At 45.2% G+C, this 26987-nt stretch overlaps 1 protein-coding gene across 1 annotated transcript in view; it reads left to right on the top strand.

Moving 5' to 3' along the window:
* Positions 1-21667, top strand: part of NRROS (negative regulator of reactive oxygen species) — a 28949-nt gene extending 7282 nt beyond the window's left edge. The window contains exons 2-3 of the mRNA XM_059687497.1: positions 15510-15630; positions 19567-21667. Of these exons, the coding sequence (XP_059543480.1) occupies positions 15523-15630; positions 19567-21537 (2079 nt within the window). The 5' untranslated portion in view covers positions 15510-15522 and the 3' untranslated portion in view covers positions 21538-21667. The remainder of the gene's footprint in view (positions 1-15509; positions 15631-19566) is intronic.
* Positions 21668-26987: the final 5320 nt, after the last annotated feature.

Here is a 26987-nt window from a genome sequence, read left to right as displayed (position 1 = left end):
CAGTGTGTGAAAATGCACGCTTTTTAGTCAAGTATAGCCAGCATCCCAGGGTGGGGCTTGTGGTATTGAGGTTGAGCTTTGCTGAACTCAACCACAGGCTAAGTTTGAATTGCTGCTTTGACATGCTCTAACTCTATGGCCTAAACCTTTGTGAGCCTCAATTTACCACCTGTAAGGTGGGGATGATAAAATTTACCTGCTAGGGTTTTGTGAGGACCCTAATATATGTAAAGCATCTGGCATAGCACTTATCCCAAGACGAGCAGTCCATAAACGTTACCTATTATAATTATGAGCCAGGAAAGCAATCTGGGAGCTTGAATACTATCCCATTTAGCTGGTCAGTAATCAGGATTACATATCGTTTCATTTCTCAGGTGTGCTCTTTCTCAAGAGAACTAAGGGTTAGGGTGTGGAGGTGATATGTTTCCATCTGGGCAGTAAGCCTCGGTTATCACCTAAAACCCCTATCTTGCCCTTAGTCTCCCACAGGCTCTGGGTGGTCTCACCTTCTCTGAACACCCCAAGGTCCACATCCGGCAGCTCACACGGACTGAAGAAGATACTGCATCTGCTCTGTTTCATTTATTTCCACACCAGCTCCCGCTTGCACAGAGGAACTCTGCCTTTCCTTTAATTCTGACACTATTTTCTTACTAATGAAATCCACAACATTTCCTTGCATTGACAAAGCTTTTTCACATACACCTCTCATTCAGTCTCAACACAGCCCTGTGAGGTTGGCAAGGCCGGCGTTATTGTCACCAATGGCCACAACTGGAGAGAAGTGACCAGAGAGAACAAACCTGTGACCCAGAAAGGAAATGAGAAGTTTAAAACGAATGCATTATGGGTTGGGTGTCCATCCACGGGTATTATGTGGGTCTCTCATAGACAAAGGGGACACCACGGAACTACCACTAGCCATGTAAAAGCAAGGTGTTACCTCCCCAGGGAAGCAGATTCGCACTTTTAAAGACCTGTGGCCAAGTGCAGCCTGTGGCCATGGAACAGAATGAATCGAATGACCTCTGTTGGTTGTAAGGGCTGACCTTGACCACAGAGGGAAACCAGTTGACTCATTCGTGGCCCTGAGTCGAGCAGGGTAGTGCTCTACGCGACACTTCACACATTGGCTTCCCAGAGTGGTAGTGGGGAGAGTCCCAGGGAAGAAGAGTTGCTGTGGCCTCCAACCTCCCTCTAGGAAGAGGCAGCCTCCACCATTCCCAGATGAGACTCTTCTCATGAGCCCGGGTGGAGCCCTGGCTGACCAGGTATGCTAGGCGTGGGGTGGGAACAGCACTTGGAAACCACTACACGGCGTTCCCTGTGGCACCTTGTTCCTATCATTTCATCTCTCTGGCCTGCGTGTTCTCACCTCCAAAATAGTGGTGTGTGGTCCCTTCAGAAATGCTACGGTTCTTCTCAAAAGGATGGTCAGTTATTGCATTTGAATGACAGGGCATTTGCCAGAAAAGGCACCTGCAACAGAACTGTCCTTTCTCACAGATTCTCAGGGACGTACATTTAATTAGCACTCGAACAAATTTAAAATGATGCCACTCTTCACTTATTTGTCCAGGCTTAGAGGGGATCCAACTTCTAGAGGCCAATGCCAAGGGCCCCAGTGGTTCAACCAGCCACTCACAAAGCAGTGAGCTCCCACCCTGGGTGTGTGGAAGCCCTCCTGGGGACGAAGGCACTGTAATGATGACAAAGACAATTGTTTGAGTGTTCCTTTAAACCTTGTCTGAGTATAGTCACAGTCTTGCAACACAAGCTTTATGATTCCCATTTTAGTTGAGTGATGTACCCAAGGTCAGAGCCAGGCTTTGAACCTGTTCCATCTTTCCCTTTAGCCTGGGCTCTTTCTTTAACTTTTACTGCTGCCATTCCAGGGGCTAAGAACATGCAACCCCAAATCTAAATCCCTGGACCCTGGGGAAAAAAAGAAAGTAACGTCTATAATAAAACTTATTTTAGCTATTAGTCAATGATATTTTTTCTTCCATTAACTCCAGACATGATTGTTTTAAGCACACTCACAATAATTTCAATCTAAATACCTACAAGAAATTCTTTATTTCAGTAATATTTAGTAGGCTCTAATTATGACATATATTTTAAGAAATGATAGATGGATTCTATTATTTTAAAACTAGTCTTAATATAGTCATTTAAGTGGGTTGTTGGAAAATAAGAAAATATTTCTGTAAAAATACTACGTATACTAATAAAAGGGCAATATGCAAATTAACCATCACTCCGCGACAAAGATGGTGGCGCCCATAGCCACAAAGATGGTGGCTTTGGCTGGAGCCACAGAGCTGGCCGGAGTGGGCGGGACACTTGGCTTCCTTTGGGCAGGACGTTTGGCATCCTGCAAGCCCCGGCCGGCTGCCGAGGGTTGACCTCTGGGTGGCAGCCATGGAGCCAGCCGGAGCGGGCAGGAGGTGGCTCCGGCCCGGAGCGAAGGTGGAAGGCGGTGGCCAGAGTGAAGGCACAGGCCCCGGGTGCCAGAGGGAAGCCAGTGCTGGCAGCTAGGGAAGCCGGTGCCGGCAGCTAGCATGCATCAGGCCTCTAGTTACATATATTGTAATCCCTTAGGATAAATTCTAGAAGTGGAACTACTGAATCAAAAGTAGCTTATGATGTCAAGATCTTTGATAAATTATGCTAAATAGTTCTTCAGAAAAAGTGTGTAAATTTGCTCTCCCACCTGCAGGATATGAAACAGTTATTGGGAGACAGGGACTCAAAAGCCATTCTGTTGTCTATACTTCAACATCATCATTAAGAGAGAAAGCCAGAGAGGCAAATCATGAGGTCTGAGTGCACATATCACAATTCTAAATGCTCACCTGGCCAGGTGGCTCAGTTGGTTGAGTGTTGTCCCATACATAAAAAAAAAAAAAAAAAAGATTGCTGGTTCGATTCCTGATCAGGGTGCATATCTAGGTTGTGGGTTTGATCCCTGGTCAGGGCGGGTATGGGAGGCAGCCGATCGCTGTTTCTCTCACACATCAGGTGTTTCTCTCTCTAAAAATCAATAAAGCCCTAACTGGTTTGGTTCAATGGATAGAGCGTTGGCCTGAGGACTCAAGGGTCCTAGGTTCGATTCTGGTCAAGGGCATGTGCCTTGGTTGTGGGCACATACCCAGTGGGGAGTGTGCAGGAGGCAACTGATCGATGTTTCTCTCTCATAGATGTTTCTAGAAACATCATCGATGTTTCTAACTCTCTATGCTTCTCCCTTCCTCTCTGTAAAAAATCAATAAAATATATATTTAGCCCTGGTTGGTTTGGCTCAGTGGATAGAGCATCGGCCTGCAGACTGAAGGGTCCCAGGTTCAATTCCAGTCAAGGGCACATGCCTGGGTTGTGGGCTTGATCCCCAGTGGGGGGCATGTGGGAGGCAACCAATCAATGATTCTCATCATAGATGTTTCTATCTCTCTCTATCCCTCGCCCTTCCTCTCTGAAATCAATAAAAAATTTAAAATATATATATATATATATTTAAAAAATAAATAAATAAAAATAAAAATCAATAAAAATATCCTCTGGTGAGGATAAATAAATAAATAAATGCTCTGTCACTTCAATCTTCAATTTGCAAATTCTTTTTGTAATGCATCCACCATTTAAATATGAATATTTGCAAAATATATGAATATATTACTTTGACCAAAGAATAGAACTGGTTCTTTAATTTTATAAACCATTTTTTTTCATTTTCTTTTATATATATTTCCAAAATCATAATTGAGGAAATCTTTAGATTTAAAAATATATATTTTGGACATTTCTCCAAAAATAAGTAGACATGGTCAATAAACATGTGAAAAATGCTCAGCATTATTACTAATTAGAGAAGTGCAAATCAAAACCACAAAGTGTAGCACTTTATAACCACAAAGATGGCTATAATAAACACAACAGAAAAGAATAAGTGCTGATGAGAATGAAGAGAAATTGGAACATTAGTAATGTTGCAACAACATGCTCCTTTTCCTCTAAAAAATTCAGTGTATATTTTCTAAGACCAAAGATAGACTCTTACATAACTACAGTGCAATGATCAAAATCCAGAAATTTAACATTGACATGATATTATTATTTCATCAATTATCTGTATTCAAATTTTGCCAAGTACCCTAGTAAGGCCTCTTTAGTAATTTGATCATTTGGTTAAAGAGGTGTCTGCTGGTTTTTCCACTTATACAGCTATTATTTTTGAGTGTGCAAAATTAACAAATAGAGTATTAATAAGATACTCTAAAGCTATATTAGTCTCTTGTTTCCCAACAAGTTTTCACTCTTTAATTTTAGCATTCCTTGATGATTCTTGCCTTCGAAAAATACATTCCTCAATTTAAATTTCAGCCACTTTGTCTAATTTTCAGGTAGCATCACAAAGCTTGCATGCACATAAAAACAATCTTACATTCAGGTTTGTCCTCTGTGCTTGACATTATTTAGTTATGTTCTTCTTGTTGGCAACTCTTGGGCCAGCTACTGGGGTAGTGATGGTGGTGAGGTGCTGTCATAGGAAAGCATGGAGCTTGGGAAATGGCCCTGGCCCTGTGGAGAGCCGTGAGGAACCCTGCAAGGCAGCCTTGGCACTTGTTCTCCCCACCCTCTCTTCCAGCTGTGTGGTCTGCCCTCTTTTTTTTTTTTTAATATATTTTATTGATTTTTTACAGAGAGGAAGGGAGAGAGATAGAGAGCTAGAAACATTGATGAGAGAGAAACATCGATCAGCTGCCTCCTGCACATCTCCTACTGGGGATGTGCCCGCAACCCAGGTACATGCCCTTGACCGGAATCGAACCTGGGACCTTTCAGTCCGCAGGCTGACGCTCTATCCACTGAGCCAAACCGGTTTCGGCTGGTCTGCCCTCTTGTCATTCTTTTGTCTTCTCTGATCTTTGCCCTCTGTTGACTATTTCATTATTTTCTTGGTATCTACCTCATAGCTTCTATTCCTCAAGGCAATATCCCTCAAAAATTCAATTCCACTTTCAGTATGCCTCTTAGCTCCAACTTCCACTGCTAATTCTCTCTCTTGTCTCTATGCACTGGGATCTTTCATGGGGCGCATGTAAGAATTGGCTTCCCCTGGTGAGGTGCTTCCCCAAAATTCTGCCAGGCAGATGGAGGTGGAGGTGGAGGTGGAGTGGAGGTGGAGGTGGAGATGGAGGTGGAAGTGGAGGTGGAGGTGGAGTGGAGGTGGAGATGGAGGTGGAGGTGGAGGTGGAGGTGGAGTGGAGGTGGAGGTGGAGGTGGAGATGGAGGTGGAGGTGGAGATGGAGGTGGAGGTGGAGGTGGAGGTGGAGGTGGAGTGGAGGTGGAGGTGGAGGTGGAGGTGGAGGTGGAGGTGGAGGTGGAGGTGGAGGTGGAGGTGGAGGTGGAGGTGGAGTGGAGGTGGAGGTGGAGGTGGAGTGGAGGTGGAGGTGGAGTGGAGGTGGAGGTGGAGGTGGAGGTGGAGGTGGAGGTGGAGTGGAGGTGGAGGTGGAGGTGGAGTGGAGGTGGAGGTGGAGGTGGAGTGGAGGTGGAGTGGAGGTGGAGGTGGAGTGGAGGTGGAGGTGGAGTGGAGGTGGAGGTGGAGGTGGAGGTGGAGTGGAGGTGGAGGTGGAGGTGGAGTGGAGGTGGAGGTGGAGGTGGAGTGGAGGTGGAGTGGAGGTGGAGGTGGAGTGGAGGTGGAGGTGGAGGTGGAGGTGGAGTGGAGGTGGAGGTGGAGGTGGAGTGGAGGTGGAGGTGGAGGTGGAGTGGAGGTGGAGGTGGAGGTGGAGTGGAGGTGGAGGTGGAGGTGGAGGTGGAGGTGGAGGTGGAGGTGGAGGTGGAGGTGGAGTGGAGGTGGAGGTGGAGGTGGAGTGGAGGTGGAGGTGGAGGTGGAGTGGAGGTGGAGGTGGAGGTGGAGGTGGAGGTGGAGGTGGAGGTGGAGGTGGAGGTGGAGGTGGAGGTGTTGGTGAGGTCGTGTGCTTCTCCTGAGGGCTACCCATCCAGAAGGACTGGGAGTGTGATCAGAGCAATTGGCCTGGACAGTGGAAGTTACATTAATGCATCCATCGTATTTCTTGAACCACATCAGGACACACAATCTAACACTTCTGTGCTCCTTTCAGGTATGAGAAACTCTCCGGAAGCTCTAGTTTCAATGTCAAATGGTAAAAATTCCCGGATATTTTAAAGATTTCTGTGTATATGCATTTTTAATTTAAAGTTTGCTGAGAATCTTTCTGAAAAGAATACTTGAAAAATGTATATTCTTGGAAATTTCCCCTCTCCTTTTAGAAACTCCAACAATTATTTAATCTTCCTCATATTTTTTAATTTTGAAAGGTTTCAAATTTACAGAAAAATTTTAAAAAGTACAATACTAAATTTGCCTGTTGGTAATATTTTACTTTAATTTTTTACTCTCCATTTGAAAGTAGGCTACATAAATTGTAGAAATCATGACATTTCACCTCTAAATACTCAGCATACATTTCCTAAGAAGAAGGGCACATTCGTATATAACCAAAACAATATCATACTTAAGATAATTAGTAATAACTTGATAACATAATATCATCTGTACACAATACCATTTGAAAACACATTATTTAGTACACATATAAATTTCTCCAATTGTCTCAAATTCTTCTTTTAGAGAGTTTTAAAAACCCCAAATCCACTCAAGGTACATACATTCGACTTGGTTATTATGCTTCTTGGTCACTTGTAATCATACACACACACACACACACACACACAAAAACACACACACCATTTAGGTTTTCTCAGGCTTCAGGGCAAACATTTCTGGCTAGGGTACTTCTAAGATGAAGCTCTGTGTTACCCAAGGCATCACACCTGGAGGCCAAGGATGCAGCTGGTCTCACCGTGGGAAATGCTAAGTTTGAACATTTGGTAGAGGTTGAGTTCACTTTATTTATTTATTTATTTATTTATTTATTTATTTATTTATTTACTTATTTACTTATTTACTAAGAATCAAAGAGACCAAAGCTACTTGCCTGGGGCTTTCAAATACTTCTTGGTAGGAGGGATTGTTTGATGTGGTCACAGAGTGGGGTTTCTGTTTTTTGTTATCTCTTCGCTGTGGTCCATGACCAGTTGCCCTTCCCTTTCTCCCAGGGTCCAAGGTAGGATTTGCTCTTTTTCTTTTAAACAGAGGCCGCCGCCCTCTCGGTGGAGCCCTCTATCTAGCACCTGTGTGTTTGGTGTTTCCAGTGTCACCTGCACACATGCACACCCTGCTCGTGTGGGTACTCTGCTTCACAGTCCCTCCCCCAGACCAGTGTATAAACGTTTGTTTCTAACACCAAATACCTCTGCGAGTTGCCCACTTTCTGCAAAGACCTCTTTCTTTAAAGCCTTTTCAGCTTACTTTGAAGAGAAAATGCTCAATTACATGCTAATATCTGTATAACACTCTTAACTCTTGCTAATAGAGCCTTTAGCAAAAAGGTCGCTTCCTAGCTCTGGTGGCTGCTGCTGTAGTAATGGCAGCTGGAGAAGGTGGGGAGGTGAGAGTGGGGAGTGCAGAGGTGATAGCAAGGGTGCCCCTGAATATTAGAAATCCAGCAACCTTTCCTGCAAATGTATCCAAAACCCTAACAAAACAAAACCAGAACTCAGATCAGAGTTACTTCTTTTTTTTTTTAAATATATTTTATTGATTTTTTACAGAGAGGAAGGGAGAGGGATAGAGAGGTAGAAACAACGATGAGAGAGATCGATCAGCTGCCTTCTGCACACCCCACAGTGGGGATGTGCCTGCAACCATGGTACATGCCCTTGACCGGAATCGAACCTGGGACCCTTCAGTCCACAGGCCGACGCTCTATCCACTGAGCCAAACCGGTTCGGCCAGAGTTACTTCTTAGTATTCCCGAAGCTTGAGTACAAGGAAACCTTTTTATGGACAAAAATGCCCGAGATTGGTCCTTACAGTGAATTAAGACATTGCATCACAACAGAAAGCTACTTGGAATTAATGTCCATTTTAAAAAGAAGTTATATTTTCTTAATATAGGTAAGTCTACACACATTTGGAAAAAATATTATACATATGTGTTTAAGTGTCACAAGGCCTGACTGAGGTAAAAGGAATGCTACTGCACTCCTGAACTATTCTGGTGGAAATTTCAGGACTTCAGGAAGCAGAGACCAGTCAAAAGATTTCACTTACCTTCTTCCCTGTCCACTGCTAAAGCAAGTACCACCCACGTGTCCCCTGGACTGAAGCCACTCCTTGGCCTGTGTGTGGCATCTTCTCCCACCCAAGCATCCCGAGCCCAGAACTGATGTGGTCAGGGAGGGGTATGGAAGCGCTGCCCCATGTTATAGCCAAGCCACCACCGCCAGGATCAGGAAGCTCTTTCCAAAAGGAGCAAATATTCCCACCCCTTTCATTGTTTCACACAGACCACGGCCACCAATCAGTCTTCTGTACCTTACTTGAGTCAATGAAGCAGGAGTTTCTCCCTATTCTTTTGTGAAAATAGAAAAAGCAAACAAGCATAATTTTTAAAACAGGAATTTTTGCAGCCAATGTGCATTTTTCTTCCCCATGTTAGTGTTCTCTTGTTTCAGGTTACTGTCTCCATTCATTTTTTTATGAAATGAATCTGTTTTCACCACTTATTTGTTATAACTAGATCTGAGAAGAGAAAAGCCAGACAAAAAGCCATATTGTCTTTCTGCCTTAAAAGGGAATACTCTTTATAGATGAGGGATGGATGTGGGGTTGAATCTCAGGTTTCCATGATAACCAATTAGAAGTATAGTCTCAAGATTAATGGCTACATACAAGATGCAGTTAAGCATTGAAATCCTAGTATTTTAAGAACCAGCAAGAACATTTTGTGATGATTAGACACAAACAGGATAGCTAGAAGATAAAGGAAAAATATAAATGATACACTAAGAGGACTTCACTTTGACATGAGGTAGGATTTATAATCTCAATATCTCCAAGTCAAAGTGTTACAGACACAGTACAGAATCTTGTCTCCTGCAGTACCTGGGTCAGTGGTGTCTTGTTCTTCAAAGCTTTTCACTAATTGGAAGCTCACAGTCTCTAGCGTTATTCATAATCATAATAACCATGACTGGATAAAAGATATAGAGAGGCTTTATAGAAATTGTTAACGGAAAAGAATTTAGGATTTATAGACTGTATATAAAAGAAAATGGGACGCCCTGGCCAGTTTTTCTTAGTGGTTAGAGCATCAGCCTGTGGACCAAAGAGTTGTGGGTTCGAGTCCCAGTCAAGGGCACATAGCTTGGTTGCAGGTTCCCCAGCCCTGTTAGGGGCTCCTTCGGGAGGCAAACAATCAATGTGTCTCTCTCACATCGATGTTTCTCTCTCTCCCACCTCACTCCCTCCCTTCCAGTCTCTCTATAAATCAATGGAAAAAGTATCTTTGGGTGAGGATTAAACAAACAAACGAATAAATAAATAAATGAATACAAAGAAAATGGGACTAACCATTTTCTAGCTCCGCACTTGGAAGGAACTCTTTAACTGGTTTAAAAAGAACAGATACAAGCAGAATCTGTTAATGTCATCTGCTTCTCATGTCAGGATCTCAGGTCTTATATAGATATTTTCCCAATGGTCCCCAGACCAGAAGGAAACAGAATTCTTATTCAGTCCCTACTTGGGACATAGGTTGATTTTTCGTTCCTTTATATTAAGTCTGTGGCTTCCCCAGTGGATTATAGCCCATGAAATAGGAACCACTAATCCAGGTCCTTTTAATTGGAATGAGGGGAGGTTCCAGGTTACCTCATTTAAAATTTTAATGCCAAGCTGCTCTGTGCACCCTTCATTGTTTTTCCTTTCTCCACCAAAAATGTATCTAAGATGAGCAACATTTGGCTTAAAAAAAAATGATGTCTTTTTCAGAAGATGTCAGAGACATAGGAGTAAAGTAGGACAGGTACTTATTTGTACACTCAAGATTAGACACTCTCAAAGAGCTAGAGATACTGTTGAGTGGTCCTCACCCAACTGAGGTTGAGTGTGGGTAGTCCTGTGCGCACAGGAGACAGTTCATGAAATTCCCCGATGAGCTTGGCATCCAAACTGTTTATCTGATACTCCTTGCTGTGGCATGGCTCCAAAGAAGCCTTCTCCAGCTACACACTCCAGGAAGTGTTTCTCAACTGAAGTGGCTATTATTTTTAGTCTTTCATTTCTTCTCAAAGTCATTACATACCTTTTTTGTTTGTTTGTTTAGTACTATTTATTTTTTTTCCACATTTTTTTAAATTATTTATTTTTTTTATTGCTTAAAGTATTACAAAGGGTATTACATATGTATCCATTTTATCCCCCCGCCCTAGACAGTCCCCTAGCCTCCCCTATCTGTTTAGTACTATTTAAAGCCCAATCTCATTTATATCATTGTGTCAGTCACAGTCTAACCAGGAAACAGAAACGCGCAGATCATTTAAAACAGAGGAAATTGTGGTACATCTACACGATGGAATACTATGCTGCTGTAAAAAGGAAGGAACTCTTACCATTTGCAACGGCATGGATGGAACTGGAGAGCATTATGCTAAGTGAAATAAGCCAGTCAATAAAGGAAAAATACCACATGATCTCACTCATTCATGGACAATAGAGACCATTATAAACTTTTGAACAATAATAGATACAGAGGCAGAGCTGCCTCAAACAGATTGTCAAACTGCAGCGGGAAGGCCGGGGAGGGTTGGGGGGCAGGAGGTAGGGGGGTAAGAGATCAACTAAAGGACTTGTATGCATGCATATAAGCATAACCAATGGACATAAGACACTGGGTGATAGGGGAGGCTAGGGGACTGTCTAGGGCGGGGGGATAAAATGGATACATATGTAATACCCTTTGTAATACTTTAAGCAATAAAAAAAAATAAAATAAAACAGAGGAAATTTAATGCAGGAAATTTGCTACACATGATGGAAGAGGCTGAGATGTCAACCAGGGAACAGACAGTCATCCCAGAGAATAAGAATTTCAGGAGACTGTGACCTCCCCTGGGTAGGATGATGATAAAGGGAGGAGGGTGTTAACAGAACTAGGAGTCACCCAAAGAGGCTCAAGGACTTCTCTGTCCAAGGCAGAGAGGGAGAGAAATACCCTGGATTCTCTCCTCCTTCTAACTTCCCAGTAGTGCCTTCCATTGACCAAAACAGCTGGAGGCCAACTGGCACCTAGAACCTGGGAATAGAGCCTTCAAAAGTCAGCCCCTGCAAACCAGAGCAGGGTAGAGGATGGATAAACCATGGATCTGAGGAAAAACAGCTCTCAACCAGCATAATCCTTTGTTCCTGGGATTAGCCTTATTCTGGGATTTATTAATGTAGAATGTTTAACCCAACCTTCCCTCATATTATTTTAAATTTTTAAATTTTCCCCCTCATATTTTTTATATGGTTAATATGAAAAATTCATTCTTCCAGCCAAATTTTTCATTATTTTATTTATTTATTTATTTATTTATTTATTTATTTGGTTAATCTTCATTTGAGGATATTTTTCCATTGATTTTTTGAGAGAGTGGGAAGGAAGAGGAGACAGAGACAAACATCAATGTGAGAAAGATACATTGATTGGTTGCCTCCGACACACCTCGGTGGGGATTGAGGTTACAACCCAGGTATGGACCCTTGACCGAAATTGAACTGGGACCCTACCAGTCTGCAGGCTGAATGGACTCAATGGATGCTCTATTCAGTGAGCCAAACCAGCAAGGGCCAAATTATTCATTATTTTTTCTTTTTTGTGTAATTGCTAAATTACATTGGAGACTGTATGTAGGAATAACAACCACACACAACCAACTCACTGGTGTTTTGAACTCATCCTATATAATAAAAGAGTAATATGCAAATTGACCCTAACAGCAGAACGACCAGAACGACCACTCGACCAGTCACTATGAGGTACACTGGCTACCTCTCGGTCCCTCTCGGCCTACAGGCTCTGATCGCGGGTGGCACCAGGTCAAGGCCCCCACCCTGCCAGTCACACCACACACAAAGGGTGACCTGCAGCGGGGGCAGGGCTGGCGAGTGGGCAAGAAAGGCCAACCTCTGGGTCTCCCCCCCCCCCCCCGATCGCCCGATGGCAAACGGGGAACCGTGGAGGGTGACGGTGGGGGCGGGGATGGCTGTGGGCACCTGGAGGAGATGGCCCTGATTGCAGGCCAAGCCTAGGGACCATAACCATGCATGAATTGTGTGCACTGGGCCTCTAGTCAATAATAATTCTGTTATACTAGAGGCCTGTTGCACGAAGAGATTGGTGCAATAGGCCTTCCCTTCCCTTGGCTGCTGGCACCAGTTTGCCTCTGGCACCCGGGGCCGTCAGGCTTCGCTGCTCCAGCCCCGGGCCGTCAGGCTTTACTCCGCCACTTGGAGCCTATGTATGCAAATTAACTTCCATCTTTGTTGGGTTAATTTGCATACTCTCCTGATTGGCTGGTTAGTGTAGCGAAGGTACGGTCAATTTACATGTTTTTCTATTATTGGGTAAGATAGTTATGTTACCTTCAGAGTTAACAAAGCACTTTCACATATACTATTTGATTCTCATTGAAACTCTGAATGGTTATTATCATCCCCATTTTTAGAAGGATTAACTGAGTCTAGGAGACTGTATGTGAATTGCTCAACGACAAATAACAAATATTGGAGCTAGAATTAAAATCCTGATCTGTTTGGTTCTAAATTCCATAATCTCCCCAGGCTATCTCACAATAGGAGTTGCCCAGAAGGTACAGCAAAAGTTTTTCTGGGTTGTTTGACTGAGTTTAGGAAGAAGGGGAATAGATATTTTAAATTTGCAAAAATTGTCTTGTTGACCCAGAAAATAAAATTACACTCTGGGCATTAGTGACATGGGGCCTATCCAGCATTCCAGTCTGAGTTACATTCTCCCTGAAGAAATTGCACTCTTTCCCTGAAGACATCTAGAATCAGTATTTCAATATATGGAGCTGGTTGTTCTAGAAGGGTCAGTGTCACAACAAGTACCATCCCAAATCTGTTTTGTTTTGTTTTGTTTTTAGGTATATTTTCATTGGTTTCAGAGAGGAAGGGGGGGGGAGAGAGAGAGAGAGAGAGAGAGAGAGAGAGAGAGAGAGAAATATCAATGATGAGAGAGAATCATTGATTGATTGCCTCCTGCATGCCCGCTACTGGGGATTGAGCCAGCTACCCATGTATGTGCCCTAACTGGGAATCAAACTGTGACCTCCTGGTTCATAGTTCATGCTCAACCACTGAGCCACGCTGGCCAGGCTACCCATCCCAAATCTGACAGAGATGGTGAAGGAGGAGAGGAGGGAGAAGGCCCATGGTTCTCAGTCTCTGTCTCTTCTCAATGAAATACAGGAAACTCATTGAAATTTGAATGTTGGATAAACAATGAATTTTCTTTTTTTTTTTAGTATTAGTATGTCCCAGATATTGCATGGGACATATTTATACTAAAAAGTTGTTTGTTTTTAGTATAATTTGCTAGGTCTAGCAACCTTATTTTAAGATGGGCAGTGATCCCAAGGTTTCAGGGTTTCAGGTGTGTGTGTGTGTGTGTGTGTGTGTGTGTGTGTGTGTGTGTGTGTGTGTGTTGGGAAGATACTGAGAACAGGAGCCCATATGGCTCTGTGTTTGCCATCTGTGCCCTGCACATGCCAAGAGGTGCTAATTCCTGCACAGGTGCAGAAGCGGAAGGAGAGTCTGGGAAGAGTATTCCCAGTGTTGGGCAAATACTGATGAATTGTGAATTATTCTGAATTGGAGGTCTCCTCTGTGGTAAGGAGAGCTGCTCTGACCTGAAGTGAAGGTTGAAGTTGATTTACCCGGTTTCACTTAGTCTTTCTGTTAGTATGTTTTCACTAATGAGTATTCAAATCTAACCAGGAAGTTAAAATTAGCCTTAGAGATTGTGTAAACTCATTCAAAGAAAGGGAAAGAGGAAGGGGCCCTAGAGAGCTGAGATGTGTCAGGCAGAGGGTCCATGGAACAGGTGAGGAGGTTCATGTTAGTGCTGGTGCTGCTGGCCCATGAGAAGACTGGAGAGCAGACCCTTCCGTCTTTCCCAGGTAGAGGTCAAGGAGAGGATGGGGTCGTCAGAATGCTGGGGCCAGGCACTTGCCTCTGATTCTGATGAATTCCGAACTGGGAGGGGATTCCACCCACCTGTGTTTATAAACTCTTTCAATAGGAAGGTTCAATCTAACAGCACCTGCAGTGAGAGTAATTAGTCTGGTTCTTGTCCTGGAGCTCAGAGAAGAGGATCTACCAGCTGTTACCAGCTGTGCCACTAAGTTGATCTTGATCCTTGAATAAGCCATTATTATTTCTTTGTGTGTTCACCTGTAAAAATGTGATGGTGGAGGATATATTATATTTCCATTATGGTTCCTCTTAGTTCTAAAATTCTGTTGGTATCTATACTAATAAAAGAGTAATATGCTAATTAGACTGGGAGACCTTCCGGAGACCTTCCAGTCATCCTTCCGGACAAAGACATGGTGGCGGGGCTGAGGCAGAGGTGGTTAGGGGTGATCAGGCTGGCAGGGGAGGGCAGTTGGGGGTGATCAGGCCGGCAGGTGGAGGCTGTTAGGGGCAATCAGGCCGGCAGGCAGAGCGATTAGGGGCAATCAAGCAGTGGTCCTGGATTGTGAGAGGGATGTCCAACTGCGGGATCGGGCCTAAACCGGCAGTCGGACATCCCCTGAGGGGTATCGGATTGAAGAGAGTGCAGGCCAGGCTGAGGGACCCCCACCCCCCACTGTGCACAAATTATATAATTTTAAGCATTCTCATGACTTCTGTTTTGTGCTCACTGGCATGATAAGAGGGCTGGTAATCATAATTCATCGATAATCCTTATTATACTGAAGATTGCTTTTTCATTTTCCCCTTAGCTTTTCCCTTATCCAGGCAAAATATCAAAGTCCTATTTTCAAAGAGCTATATTCAAATGAGTTAACCAATGCGATCTACTCTTTTTTAAAAGCTTCATGTCAGCAATTAGTCTATGGGACCAGTGGCAACATTTATATTTCAATTCTAGTTCACTATTCATTCATTCAAAACGTATTTATTGAGCTCAGGTGACACATCAGGAGGATCTGAGCTTTGGGAAGAAAACTTCAACAGAACTAAAAAACATGACAAACTCTAGGTGACCTGAAACCTGGTTCCTCAAATCCTGTGCTTCTCACTTCTGTTGCTGGACTCTTGGGAGTTTCAGTGTTCAGCCACCTGTCCATCAGATGGTCGGGGCAAAATGAAAGTGAGTTCTTGCAGTAAAAGGTTGAAAGTATTGATTAACTTGAGGTATGTAAAGAGTGTGCGGGTTTCCACCTGCCTGAAGCAATGGGCTTGCAAGACCAGACACCACTTGGAACTGGCTCCTTCTACTGAGAGTGAAAAGCAGCCCTCTGGCGCGTCCTTCTCTGACTGTGTTTCCCTTGCCCTCTGTCCACAGTGCTGCACTTGAGATGGAGTTATTGCCTCTCTGGCTCTGCCTTGGTTTTCACTTCTTGACAGTGGAATGGAGGACCCGAAGTGGAGTAGCCACAGCTGCTTGCCAAAGGTGCTGCAAGTTGGTGAGTTTTCCCAGGAACTCAGTTGTCCATTGTTCCTGTGTTGACAAGGTTTGGTCCATTTGGAAAGGCTCTGCCCCACCTTTTGCGAACCCACTGAAGGCACGAGGCCTCAGGGACAGGCCTGAGTGAGCCACCGGGAACAAAAGCACCTTGTTAAAAATCTGGGTGATTGAGCTCCACTAATGCTATTGGGATCTGATAATGGTGAGGCATATTAAAGTTGAAGAAGTCCTGCCTCAGAGTTTATGTTTGAGTTGATAGCAATTACTTAAAAAGCTGTACTGAAGCCCCGGCAAGTGGCTCAATTGGTTGGAGTGTCGTCGCATACACCAAGAGGGTTGTGGGTTCGATTATGGTCAGGGAAGGTACCTAGGTTGTGGGTCCAATCCCCGGTGGAGGGGTGTATAGGAGGCAACTGATCGATATTTTTCTCTCACATCGATTTTTTCTCTCTCTCCCTTCTTCTCTCTAAAAAAATCAATAAAAAGATATTCTCAGATGCGGATTTTTTTAAAGATGCTGTTCTGAAGAGCATGCTGCCCACGGGCACTGCACAGCAACATCCCTGACCATGCTTAGGTTTCAGACAATCCAGGAAGTAGATACCCAAGCTTTTGTGGTCAACTCTCTTCAGGGCTTTCAGCCTATCTGTGCAAACATAACAACCATGCACATTCCTAGAAATTTTCCCCTTTGCCTGTAACTCAGCGATGTAAACACCTGCCTGAGAAACATACATTTGAACTCTGTTATATCCCAGGCACTGGGAAGACTAATTGGATGTCTCGGTTAATACTTATATTTAAAAATGTGTTCTTAAGGCTGATGAATCTTAAAAACCCAACTGGTCATAGTTCTTAACCACTTTTGGTAACCTCTAACCACTACACTATAGCATCCTCCAGTGTGGGGGAGAGGTTATGAGCCAAACCAGGTTTAAACCCCAGTTCCACCTCTTACTAGCTGGTGACATTGGGCCACTCTGCCTCAGTTTCCTCATCTGTAAAAGATGGAGGTGTTAATAATGCCAAGGAATCATACCATAACACTGGGTTGTTAACGATGATCAAATGAGTTAATGTACGTAAAGCACTCAGAACAGTGCCTTGAATGTGGTAAGTGCTACGTATTTTATCCATTATTATTGTTGTTGTTAGCCTCTGCTACACAGACTTCCATTATTCCCTTACAGAGGCGATGAAAGATTAACTTCGCAGTAGCTAATTCAGGAGTCACCAGGCATACAAAGAGGAGGGAATAAAGCCTGAGTTCTTTGAGAGTCTTTCGGGGTTCAGGCTAGACTCCCTGCCTGACTCTCTCTAGCCTGGTGGGAAGAAGTAGGGACTCAGCTGTCAGTGAGCTCAAGGAGTGGATTTCCTGTGGCTTTCTGAATAGGGCTGAGGGTTTGAGAGTCCAGGTTACCCCCCCCCCCATTGCCCCTCCTCGCATTAGCCATGTGATGTTATAATAAAATGGAATGAGGAGGTTTTCTTGGGCTCTGATGGCCCCGTGGTCCTTCTGCAGCACTTCAGTGGGACCCCAGGGAATTGCAGGGGTGTGACACTCATGGCCTCCGCAGCTGTGATAAAACAGGGTCTCACTCCTTTTGGAAAGCCCCTCACCACAACATTCTCCAGAGAGTCCCTGTGTGGGGGAGGCCAGCGCTTACTCAAATAAAGAAATGCATCTTGTTTCTGCATGGGGAGATTTAATTTTACAAAGATGTCAGTTCTTCTCCAAATTACTCCATGATTGTAATGCAACTCCTATAAAAATTCCAAAGATTGTTGGGGTAAGGTGAGGTGTAGAAAGAACTTCACAAATTCATCTGGAAATGAGAAACAACTCAAATGCTCTATAAAATTAACCGATTAAATAAAACATCACTATAGCTAACATTTATTAAGCATTTATGTGCCAAGTTCTGTGTTAAATGTTTTACATAAATAATCACAGTGAATCCTCATGAAGAAAAAAAATCCTATGAGAAAATTACAAGTATAATTTCATTTTTATTGGTGGAGTAATGAAAGTCCCGACTGGTTAGGTAACAAGACCAAGATCACCCATTTGTTAAAAACCAGAACCACGATGCACTGACCCTAGAACTCTTGCTCTTAACCACTGTTCTATTCATGCAATGAATTAAGAGACAGTTGCTAAACAGAAGATGATCAAATTTATTTTATTGCCAGGGCAATATGTCTATTACATATTATTGAGGAGATAGTAGATAACTAAACAGTTTGTAGAATGCAGACTCATTTTTTAAAAATTGTGGGTTTTGTTTGTTTAGAAAAGGTAGATAATATCTTTAGGAAAGAGTCCAGAAGGAGATGTAACAAAAAGTTATTGGTGTTTCTTTGAGGAAGAGGCTGAGGTTACTGAAGAGTTTAATTTTCTGTATTTCTATATTAGATCAATTTTTAATTATTAGAAGGTTTTATTTTAATAATCAGATAAAGAACTTGGGGCTGTGAGAGTTAATTCCTTGTCCAGGGCCCAATGCTAATACGTGACAGAGCTGAGATTCAGACTTGAGTCTGTCATCTCTCCAAACTGGTGCTTCTCCTTCTCTATCAGACTTTTCTCCCCCTTTCCATTATTCCTCTTGCCCCTGGGATTGGGCCCACAGTTTTAGGCAATCACGGACCTTGTCTGTGCAAAGGAAGGCCATTACTCCCCTTTCTTGTCACTTCAAACTTTTTTCCTAATTGACCTCCGATGGCGGATCGTTGTTGCCAATCATGTAAAACATTGGGCTGAGTTTATCCTGAGGCCTGAGTGACTTCTGCAATGAGACCAGGGTCGTCCCATCCCTCCTGCCTCCTTCTGCAGCACAAGGTAGAACTGCATGCAGGAAAAGCACTGAATTGGGCATTAAGAGCTCTGGGCTCTGGCCCCGGCTCTGCCATTGACTCTCTCTCCACTTCTCTCCAGACCCTGCTCTAATTCTCTGTGCAATTCAGGGTGACGATGAGCTCTGAAGTCCTTTTAAGCTGAGACATTTGTCAACTCCGAATGTAGAGGGATATTGAGACAAAATTTCTTTGGTTGAAATGAAGATGCCACAGCACTGCCGGTTGTCAGGCAGTGTCCCTCTTAGACACACAGGTGTAATGGTAGAGCGATTGCAATGCGATGGTGACAGGTGGCATTAAGAGTGCCCACTGTGTGTCAGGCCCTTGCAGTCTCTTGTCTAATCTCACTGCAGTCCTCTGACATAGGTACTATCTTTATCTCCATTTTTCAGAGGAAATGACAGACGTAAGTTAAATTATTTGCCCAAAGCCACACGGAAATAAATGGCAGAGGCAGGATTCAAATTCAGGTAGAGACCTGGCTCTCAGTCCCTCTCATAGCTAAAACCCAAGTGCAAATGCAATTGTTACCACTCAGCACCTGATGGACAGGTGCTCAGATCTTCTCTAACATGCTGTGTGTTTTTTTTTTTTTTTTTTTTTTTTAAATATATTTTATTGATTTTTTACAGAGAGGAAGGGAGAGAGATAGGGTCAGAAACATCGATGAGAGAGAAACATCGATCAGCTGCCTCCTGCACACCCCCCACTGGGGATGTGCCCGTAACCCAGGTACATGCCCTTGACCGGAATCGAACCTGGGACCTTTCAGCCCGCAAGCCGACGCTCTATCCACTGAGCCAAACCGGTTTCGGCCATGCTGTGTGTTTTAAACAAGGCCTGGAACTCAGCTCCCAGCTGACTATTTTAGTGTGAAGGTAAAGGACAAAGAAAAGTTCCCCCCCTTTTTTTTCTACAGTGTCTGATCCTTTTAAAAAAAATAAAAATAAAAATTATGATCTCTAGAGCCATTCCCCAAAGTTGCAGGAACAGTCTGATGACTGAACTAAGCTTATGTACCCAAACCTCTGCCTCAGAGGCCTCTTCCTGCTGACCAGTGTGTTTTTGGACCTAGGTGGATGGGGTCGCTGACTGTCGAGAGCAGAATCTTGCTTCAGTGCCCAGCAATCTCCCTCCCCACTCGCAGACGCTCATCCTAGATGCCAACCCTCTCAAGACCCTGTGGAATCATTCCCTCCAACTTTACCCGCTCCTGGAGAACCTCAGTCTGCACAGCTGTCACCTGGAGCGCATTGGTCGTGAGGCCTTCCTGGGGCAGGCCCGCCTGCGCAGCCTGGCGCTGCCTGACAATTCCCTCTCGGAGAGCTACAAGGAGACGGCAGCTGCCTTCCACAGCCTGCGGGCCCTGCGGAGGCTGGACTTGTCGGGGAACTCCCTGACGGAAGACATGGCGGCCCTCATGCTCCAGAACCTCTCTTCACTGGAGTCTGTGTCCCTGGCGAGGAACACCATCATGAGGCTGGACGACTCCATCTTTGAGGGCCTGGGGCACCTCCAGGAGCTGGATTTGCAGAGGAACTACATCTTTGAGATCGAGGGTGGAGCCTTCGAAGGCTTGACTGGGCTGAGACACCTCAACCTGGCCTATAACAACCTCCCTTGCATCGTGGACTTCAGCCTCACGCAGCTCCAGTCCCTCAATGTCAGCTACAATAACCTGGAGTGGTTCCTGGCATCAGGGGAAGGGGCTGCTTTTGAGCTGGAGGTGCTGGACCTCTCGCACAATCAGCTGCTGTTTTTCCCACTCCTGCCCCAGTCCAGCAAGTTGCACACCCTCCTGCTGAGGGACAACAACATGGGCTTCTACAAGGACCTGTACAACACCTCGTCGCCAAAGGAGATGGTGGCCCAGTTCCTCCTTGTAGATGGCAACATAACCAACATCACCACAGTTAACCTCTGGGAGGAGTTTGACTTCAGTGACCTTGCAGATCTACGCTTCCTGGACCTGAGCCAGAACCAGTTCCAGTACCTGCCTGACGGCTTCCTAAGGAAGATGTCTTCCCTCTCCCACCTGAACCTCAACCAGAACTGCCTGATGACGCTCCACATCGGGGAGCACGAGCCCCCAGGGGCGCTCATGGAGCTGGACCTGAGCCAGAACCAGCTGTCGGAGCTGCGCTTGGCTCCCGGGATCCCCGGCTGCCTCAGGAGCCTCCGGTCGTTCAACCTGAGCTCCAACCAGCTCCTGAGTGTCCCTGCCGGCCTTTTTGCCGAGGCCGGTAACATCACTACAGTTGACATGAGCCACAATCAGATCTCACTTTGTCCCCAGCCAGCTGGTTTAGACGGCGTGGGCCCTCCCAGCTGTGTAGATTTCAGGAACGTGGCATCTTTGAGGAGCCTCTCTCTGGAGGGCTGTGGGCTGGGAGCATTACAAGACTGCTCGTTCCAGGGGACTGCCCTCACCCACTTGGACCTTTCTGGAAACTGGGGGGTTCTGAATGGGAGCACTGCCCCTCTCCGGAATATCGCCCCTACATTACAAGCCCTGTCTCTCAGGGACGTGGGCCTCAGTGCCGGCTTCACGGAGTTGGACTTCTCTGGGTTTAGGAGTCTGAGGGACTTGGATCTGTCCGGAAATTCTTTGACCAGTTTCCCCAGACTCAGGGGCAGCCTGGCTCTGCAGACCCTGGATCTCCGCAGGAACTCGCTCACGGCCCTTCCCCACGGGGCCATGTCTGTGCAGCTCATGACAAGTCTTCGGACCATCTACCTCAGCCAGAATCCGTATGACTGCTGCAGGGTGGAGGGCTGGGGGGCCCTACAGAGTCTGCACACCATCTCCGACTTGGCCATGATCACTTGCAACCTGTCCTCTAGGGTCGTTCGCTTGGTGGACCTGCCCAGAGGCATGCCTCAGGACTGTAAGTGGGAAAGGGTGAACATGGACCTGCTGTACCTTGTGCTCATTCTCCCCAGCTGCCTCACCCTGCTGGTGGCCTGCACTATCACCTTTTTCACGTTTAAGAAGCCTCTGCTTCAGGTAATCAAGAGCCGCTGCCACTGGTCCTCCATATACTGACGTGGCTACGATTGAAGGTCAGAAATCTGGTCTGTGCTTGGAAAGACACATGCTCTGCCAAATTTCAAGATCTGATGCAGAGGACAAGTCTGATGAACTGAGCTTTAAATTAAAGTGTACCGTGTCACCATTCCTTAGTCACTCCAAGTTCTTCCTCCGTCATTATGATTCATCCTTATCATCCTGGTAAAATATTTATTAGTTGACATGCTACACAAATAAGAAACATGTTTCATAAATATTTTTAAAATCAAACACAGCTTGTGTTTTTTCTTTCTTTAATGTTTTTTTGGTAGTTTCACGTAAGTTATTTTTCAGTGCCCTTTCCTTGATGACATCCATGGAGCTGGTGAGAAAGGGTGGCGATTCAGTGCTACTCCATCGCAAAAATGACTTCAAGAGCATCTCCTGTGGATGGTGAGGGTCAGTGCCCTGGGATCCACCAAAAAACAGAATTTCAGAGCCAAGCTGGGGGCTCAGAGATGAGAACTGTCACCTCCTATCTTGGCTTGCATTGCCACTGCAGGCAGAGTTCATACCTGGAGCTGCTGGCAGGCAAACATGATCCTTCCATGGAAAAACTAACAGAACAGTAACTGGGCCCTGAGTTTATCTGTGCAGTAAACGGAACACCAGGCACAGTCCTTGTTCTGAGAGAAAGTGAAGAGGAATGCAGAAAGGAGTGAATTCTGTTTACTTGTGGATTACCCCCTGCACACACACACAAACCCCCCAAACAACTTCTTAGTAGTCGTCCTATGTCTGTACTCACTATATGCCTTGTTCCCTTTCTCCTTCCCTTCCCTCAGTGACCTAATGCACAATTTCTGTGCTCCTCTCTGGGGAAAAGATGATAAAGAGACAGCCCTTGCTCTTTTGGAGTTTAGAATCTACACTGTCCTTGCACTTTTTATCCCTGCTTATTAAATCATAAATGAATTAAAGGCAGTGGTGGTGGGGCGGGAGGAGGATAAAAATCTCACAAACTGATTGCTATTACCATGAATACTAATGTCAGCAGAAACGGTTAGGCAAATCAACGAGATAAAATCAACGGTCTTGCTTTGATAAAGCAGAAACTTCCCTTGAATGCTCCCCAGGATGACAAGGCCATGTCAGCAAGGCTCCACATTCGGTGTCAGCCACGTGAGCTTTGCCCTTACTGCACCTCCGTCTTTCCTGTCAACGCGTCTGTCTCCACCCTGCATTGCCCAGCCTGGTGCCTTGGATGGCCCTCAGGTTCCTTTGAAGCCATGTCCAATGTCCTGCTGGGAAAGTCCCATCAGCCAATATCCATAAGACTAGACCAGCGGTTCTCAACCTGTGGGTCGCGACCCCTTTGGGGGTCGGACGACCCTTTCACAGGGGTCGCCTAAGACCATCGGAAAACACATATATAATTACATATTGTTTTTGTGGTTAATCACTATGCTTTAATTATGTTCAATTTGTAACAATGAAGTTGGGGGTCACCACAACATGAGGAACTGTATTAAAGGGTCAAGGCATTAGGAAGGTTGAGAACCACTGGACTAGACCCTCCTTAATTCATCCCCCCATCAACAGAAACTCTTTCCTGGGGTCCTATTGTTCCCCAAGGCGACAACTAACTATTTGGACAAATGAATCCATCTGCAGCTGATGCATTTATGGCTTCTCTTCAGGTAATGTATCACCTCTTGTATTAGTCAGTGTTCTTAGTTTCTTGTACATGAGGATGACTCTGTCTGATGTAAGCAGCTTGGGGATTTAGTACAAGGGTGTTGGGGAGCTCTGGGTTCTCTGGGAAGGCGGAGGAACTCACTTGGGAAATGGGCAGGAATGGGGGATGCTATGCAGCAACTGGGACTACAGCACAGATCACACCATAAACCAGGGGTCCTCAAACTTTTTAAACAGGGGGCCAGTTCACTGTCCCTCAGACCGTTGGAGGGCCGGACTATAGTTTAAAAAAAAAACTATGAACAAATTCCTATGCACACTGCACATATCTTATCTTTTTGTGTTTCATTTCTTTCTTTTTTTAATTAAATCTTTATTGTTCAGATTATTACATTTGTTCCTCTTTTTTCCCCCCATAACTCCCCTCCTCCCAGTTCCCGCCCTCACTCCCCACCCACTGTCCTCATCCATCGGTGCACGATTTTTGTCCAGTCTCTTCCCGCATCTCCCACACCCCTTTCCCCCCCAAGAATAGTCAGTCCATTCCCTTTCTATGTCCCTGATTCTATTATGATCACCAGATTATTTATTCACTTGATTCTTAGATTCACTTGTTGAAAGATGCATGTTTGTTGTTCATAATTTGTATCTTTACCTTTTTCTTCTTCTTCCTCTTCTTAAAGGATACCTTTCAGCATTTCATATAATACTGGTTTGGTGGTGATGAACTCCTTTAGCTTTTTCTTATCTGTGAAGCTCTTTATCTGACCTTCAATTCTGAATGATAGCTTTGCTGGATAAAGTAATCTTGGTTGTAGGTTCTTGGTATTCATCACTTTGACTATTTCTTGCCACTCCCTTCTGGCCTGCAAAGTTTCTGTTGAGAAATCAGCTGACAGTCGTATGGGTATTCCCTTGTAGGTAACTGAGTTTCTTTCTCTTGCTGCTTTTAGGATTTTCTCTTTGTCTTTGGCTCTTGGCATTTTAATTATGATGTGTCTTGGTGTGGTCCTCTTTGGATTCCTTTTGTTTGGGGTTCTCTGCGCTTCCTGGACCTGTAAGTCTATTTCTTTCACCAGGTGGGGGAAGTTTTCTGTCATTATTTCTTCAAATAGGTTTTCAATATCTTGCTCTCTCTCATCTTCTGGCACCCCTATAATTCTGATGTTGGTACGCTTGAAGCTGTCCCAGAGGTTCCTTACACTATCTTCGTATTTTCGGATTCTTTTTTCATTTTGCTTTTCTGGTTGGGTGTTTTTTGCTTCTTCGCATTTCAAATCTTTGCCTTGATTCTTGCGCTCCTCTGGTCTGCTGTTGGGAGTCTGTATAGTATTCGTTATTTCAGTCCATGTATGCTTAATTTCTAGTTGGTTCTTTATCATAACATCGAGGGTCTCATTAGATTTCTTGAGGATCTCACTACATTTATCGGCGGCTTCTAGACAGTTCTTAAGAGACCTTAAAAGTGTGGTTCTGAACTCAATATCCTCCATTGACAGTTCTGTCCTGTTTCTTTGTCTCCGCATTTTTTATGCTTTCTTGGTGCACCCCCTAGCGGTCTTTGTGCGCAGTCTTGTTGTAGTTAAGCCTTGATTGATGTCGGCAATACTGGGGGTGATTTGACCTCCAGGCTAACTGGCTATGAGAGTCCGCTGTGTCTGCAGTGGGAGAGCTTCTGTGCTGGATCTCTAGGGCGGTGCTAATCTAGCCTTTGCCTGAGGCTATCCGGCAAATGGTTCTGTGCAGGGCTTGCGAGGGGCGGGTCCCCGGGGATCTACAGGGCGGGCCTGAGCGGGCAGTTATGGCTGCTCTCAGTTCCGTCCCTAGGGGCTCTGTCTCACAGAGTCCCAGCAACAGCTGCAAACCTCGGAGAGAAAGCTGCCTTTGAGTTCCGACCAAAGCCAGACAGTCCTGCTTCTCCCGTTTGAGTCTTGGTCCCTAGAGACTCGCCCGGATCTGGAGCTCAGAGTCTGAAACTCCCTCCCGATTGAAAACAACAACTTCACCCTCCGCCGCCAGCCCGCTCCGCACACACTCCACACCTTAGTATTTCACTTCAGCACTGCACCTCCTCTGAGTCTGGGTATGATATTCTCTTTCCTCCTAGTTGTAGAATTTCCACTCAGCCAGCCTTCCTGTGGTTCTGGATGATGTCCGTTCCGTCTTTTAGTTGTTTTTTGAAGTGGTTGTTCGAGGCAGCAATCTCCGGCGTTAACCTATGCCGCCATCTTGGTTTCCTCCCCACATATCTTATCTTGAAGTAAAAAACAAAATGGGAACAAATACAATATTTGTATTTGCATGTGGCCTGCGGGCCATCGTTTGAGGACCCCTGCCATAAACAATAACCGTGACTGCAGACATTCCTTACTACGGGGTGCACAGTCTGTGCTGCTGCCACTGACAGCTCTGGACAGGGCCACCGCCACCACCCACTGCCAAAATAAACACTCTCCCAAATTCTGCTGTCTTACGTCATCAGCTCCCGCTGTGTATTCTGGAGCATGTGGACCTGGTTGGCCGACCTTAGGTCACGTGTCCCTGCCCTGACTACAAGAGGGGCTGGGACAGCAAATGCTGTACCTCCTGGGGCAGTTTCTATAATAGAAAATGGGCTCTGCTTCCTAAAAATACTAGGAAGGGGTGCAGTTCTCAAAACAGGAAGGGAAGTTTGGTGTTGAGAAAACAAAAGAAAGACAAATGTGCACCACACCCTTTTAGGCAGCATGTACACTGCAACAGAGGACTCCTCAGCGTAAAGGACTGACTCGAAGGGTGGAAACTTCAGGCAGATCCTCAGGCCAGCAAGGGAGATAGTTGAGGTCAGGCAGGCCTTTCAAATCCCTTTATGTAGTTCGCAACCCGCTCTACCTGCTCTTAGGGCCTAGCCTTGCCGAATGGCATATTGAGAAGAGTTAGGACGGAGCCCTTGCCTGTGGCTGTGACTTCAGAAGGCTGTGGGCTTTTCTTGGTTGGTTAGTCCATCGTTAGGGTCCGAAGTCTATTTCTTAGGTTTCTTTCAGAACGGTGAGAAGGATGGAAGGAGCAGGTAGATTTCTGTCTCCAGTCCTGAGCTGTGGTTTCTCCAGCAAATTCTATACTTTTGTCCTGCTTTGCTCAGCCCTACCTCCACCTGCAGGAGAAAAGTACATTCTAATGTCCACTCTGAGAGTGCTGGTGGGGAGGGGGGAGACCCACAGAGCTGATTCCCAAGTTCCCCGCAGGGACCAAAATGGTGTCTGCCTAAGGCTTCCCATACAGCCAGATTGAGAACCATGGGTGGGAAGTGGGGGCCACCCCCCAGTTGTCAAATACCAGAATATTCAAAGATAAATCAGACATAAGTAATGTCAGAGAGTGGACTATTAACATGGGTAACAATAATGCAGATTTTGAAAATCTAGTTATAAAACAAAAGCTTGAAGTTTCTCTAGTGGCACAAAGTCATTAGGGGTCAACTGATTTCTTAAAGAACCCCAAGTTACAAGAAATTGGATAAACTATCATCCGTGGTTCATATCACTGGTCATCTTTGGTCATCATAGACCTGCATGGCCCCCTTTATCTATGTAATATGCCAGATATCTCCATTTGCCCCTCTGAATCCACCTTCACCTCCTCTGTCCTGCCCCAGGAGGCTGACCCCAGTGGGCTCCCTTGCCCTCTGCCATCCTTCTGTATTTGCCTAAGGAGTCTTGGCAAATCAGAGAGATGAAGGAAAGTGAGATCAGGGTATTTATTCTCCTGACTCCTCCCTGTGGATTTGTCTCAGACTGCACTTACAACAA

Source organism: Myotis daubentonii, chromosome 3, assembly GCF_963259705.1.
Source record: "Myotis daubentonii chromosome 3, mMyoDau2.1, whole genome shotgun sequence".
NCBI classification, from domain to species: domain Eukaryota; kingdom Metazoa; phylum Chordata; class Mammalia; order Chiroptera; family Vespertilionidae; genus Myotis; species Myotis daubentonii.
The sequence above is the reverse complement of the archived record's forward strand: the minus strand, read 5'-3'. Positions and strand labels throughout refer to the sequence as shown.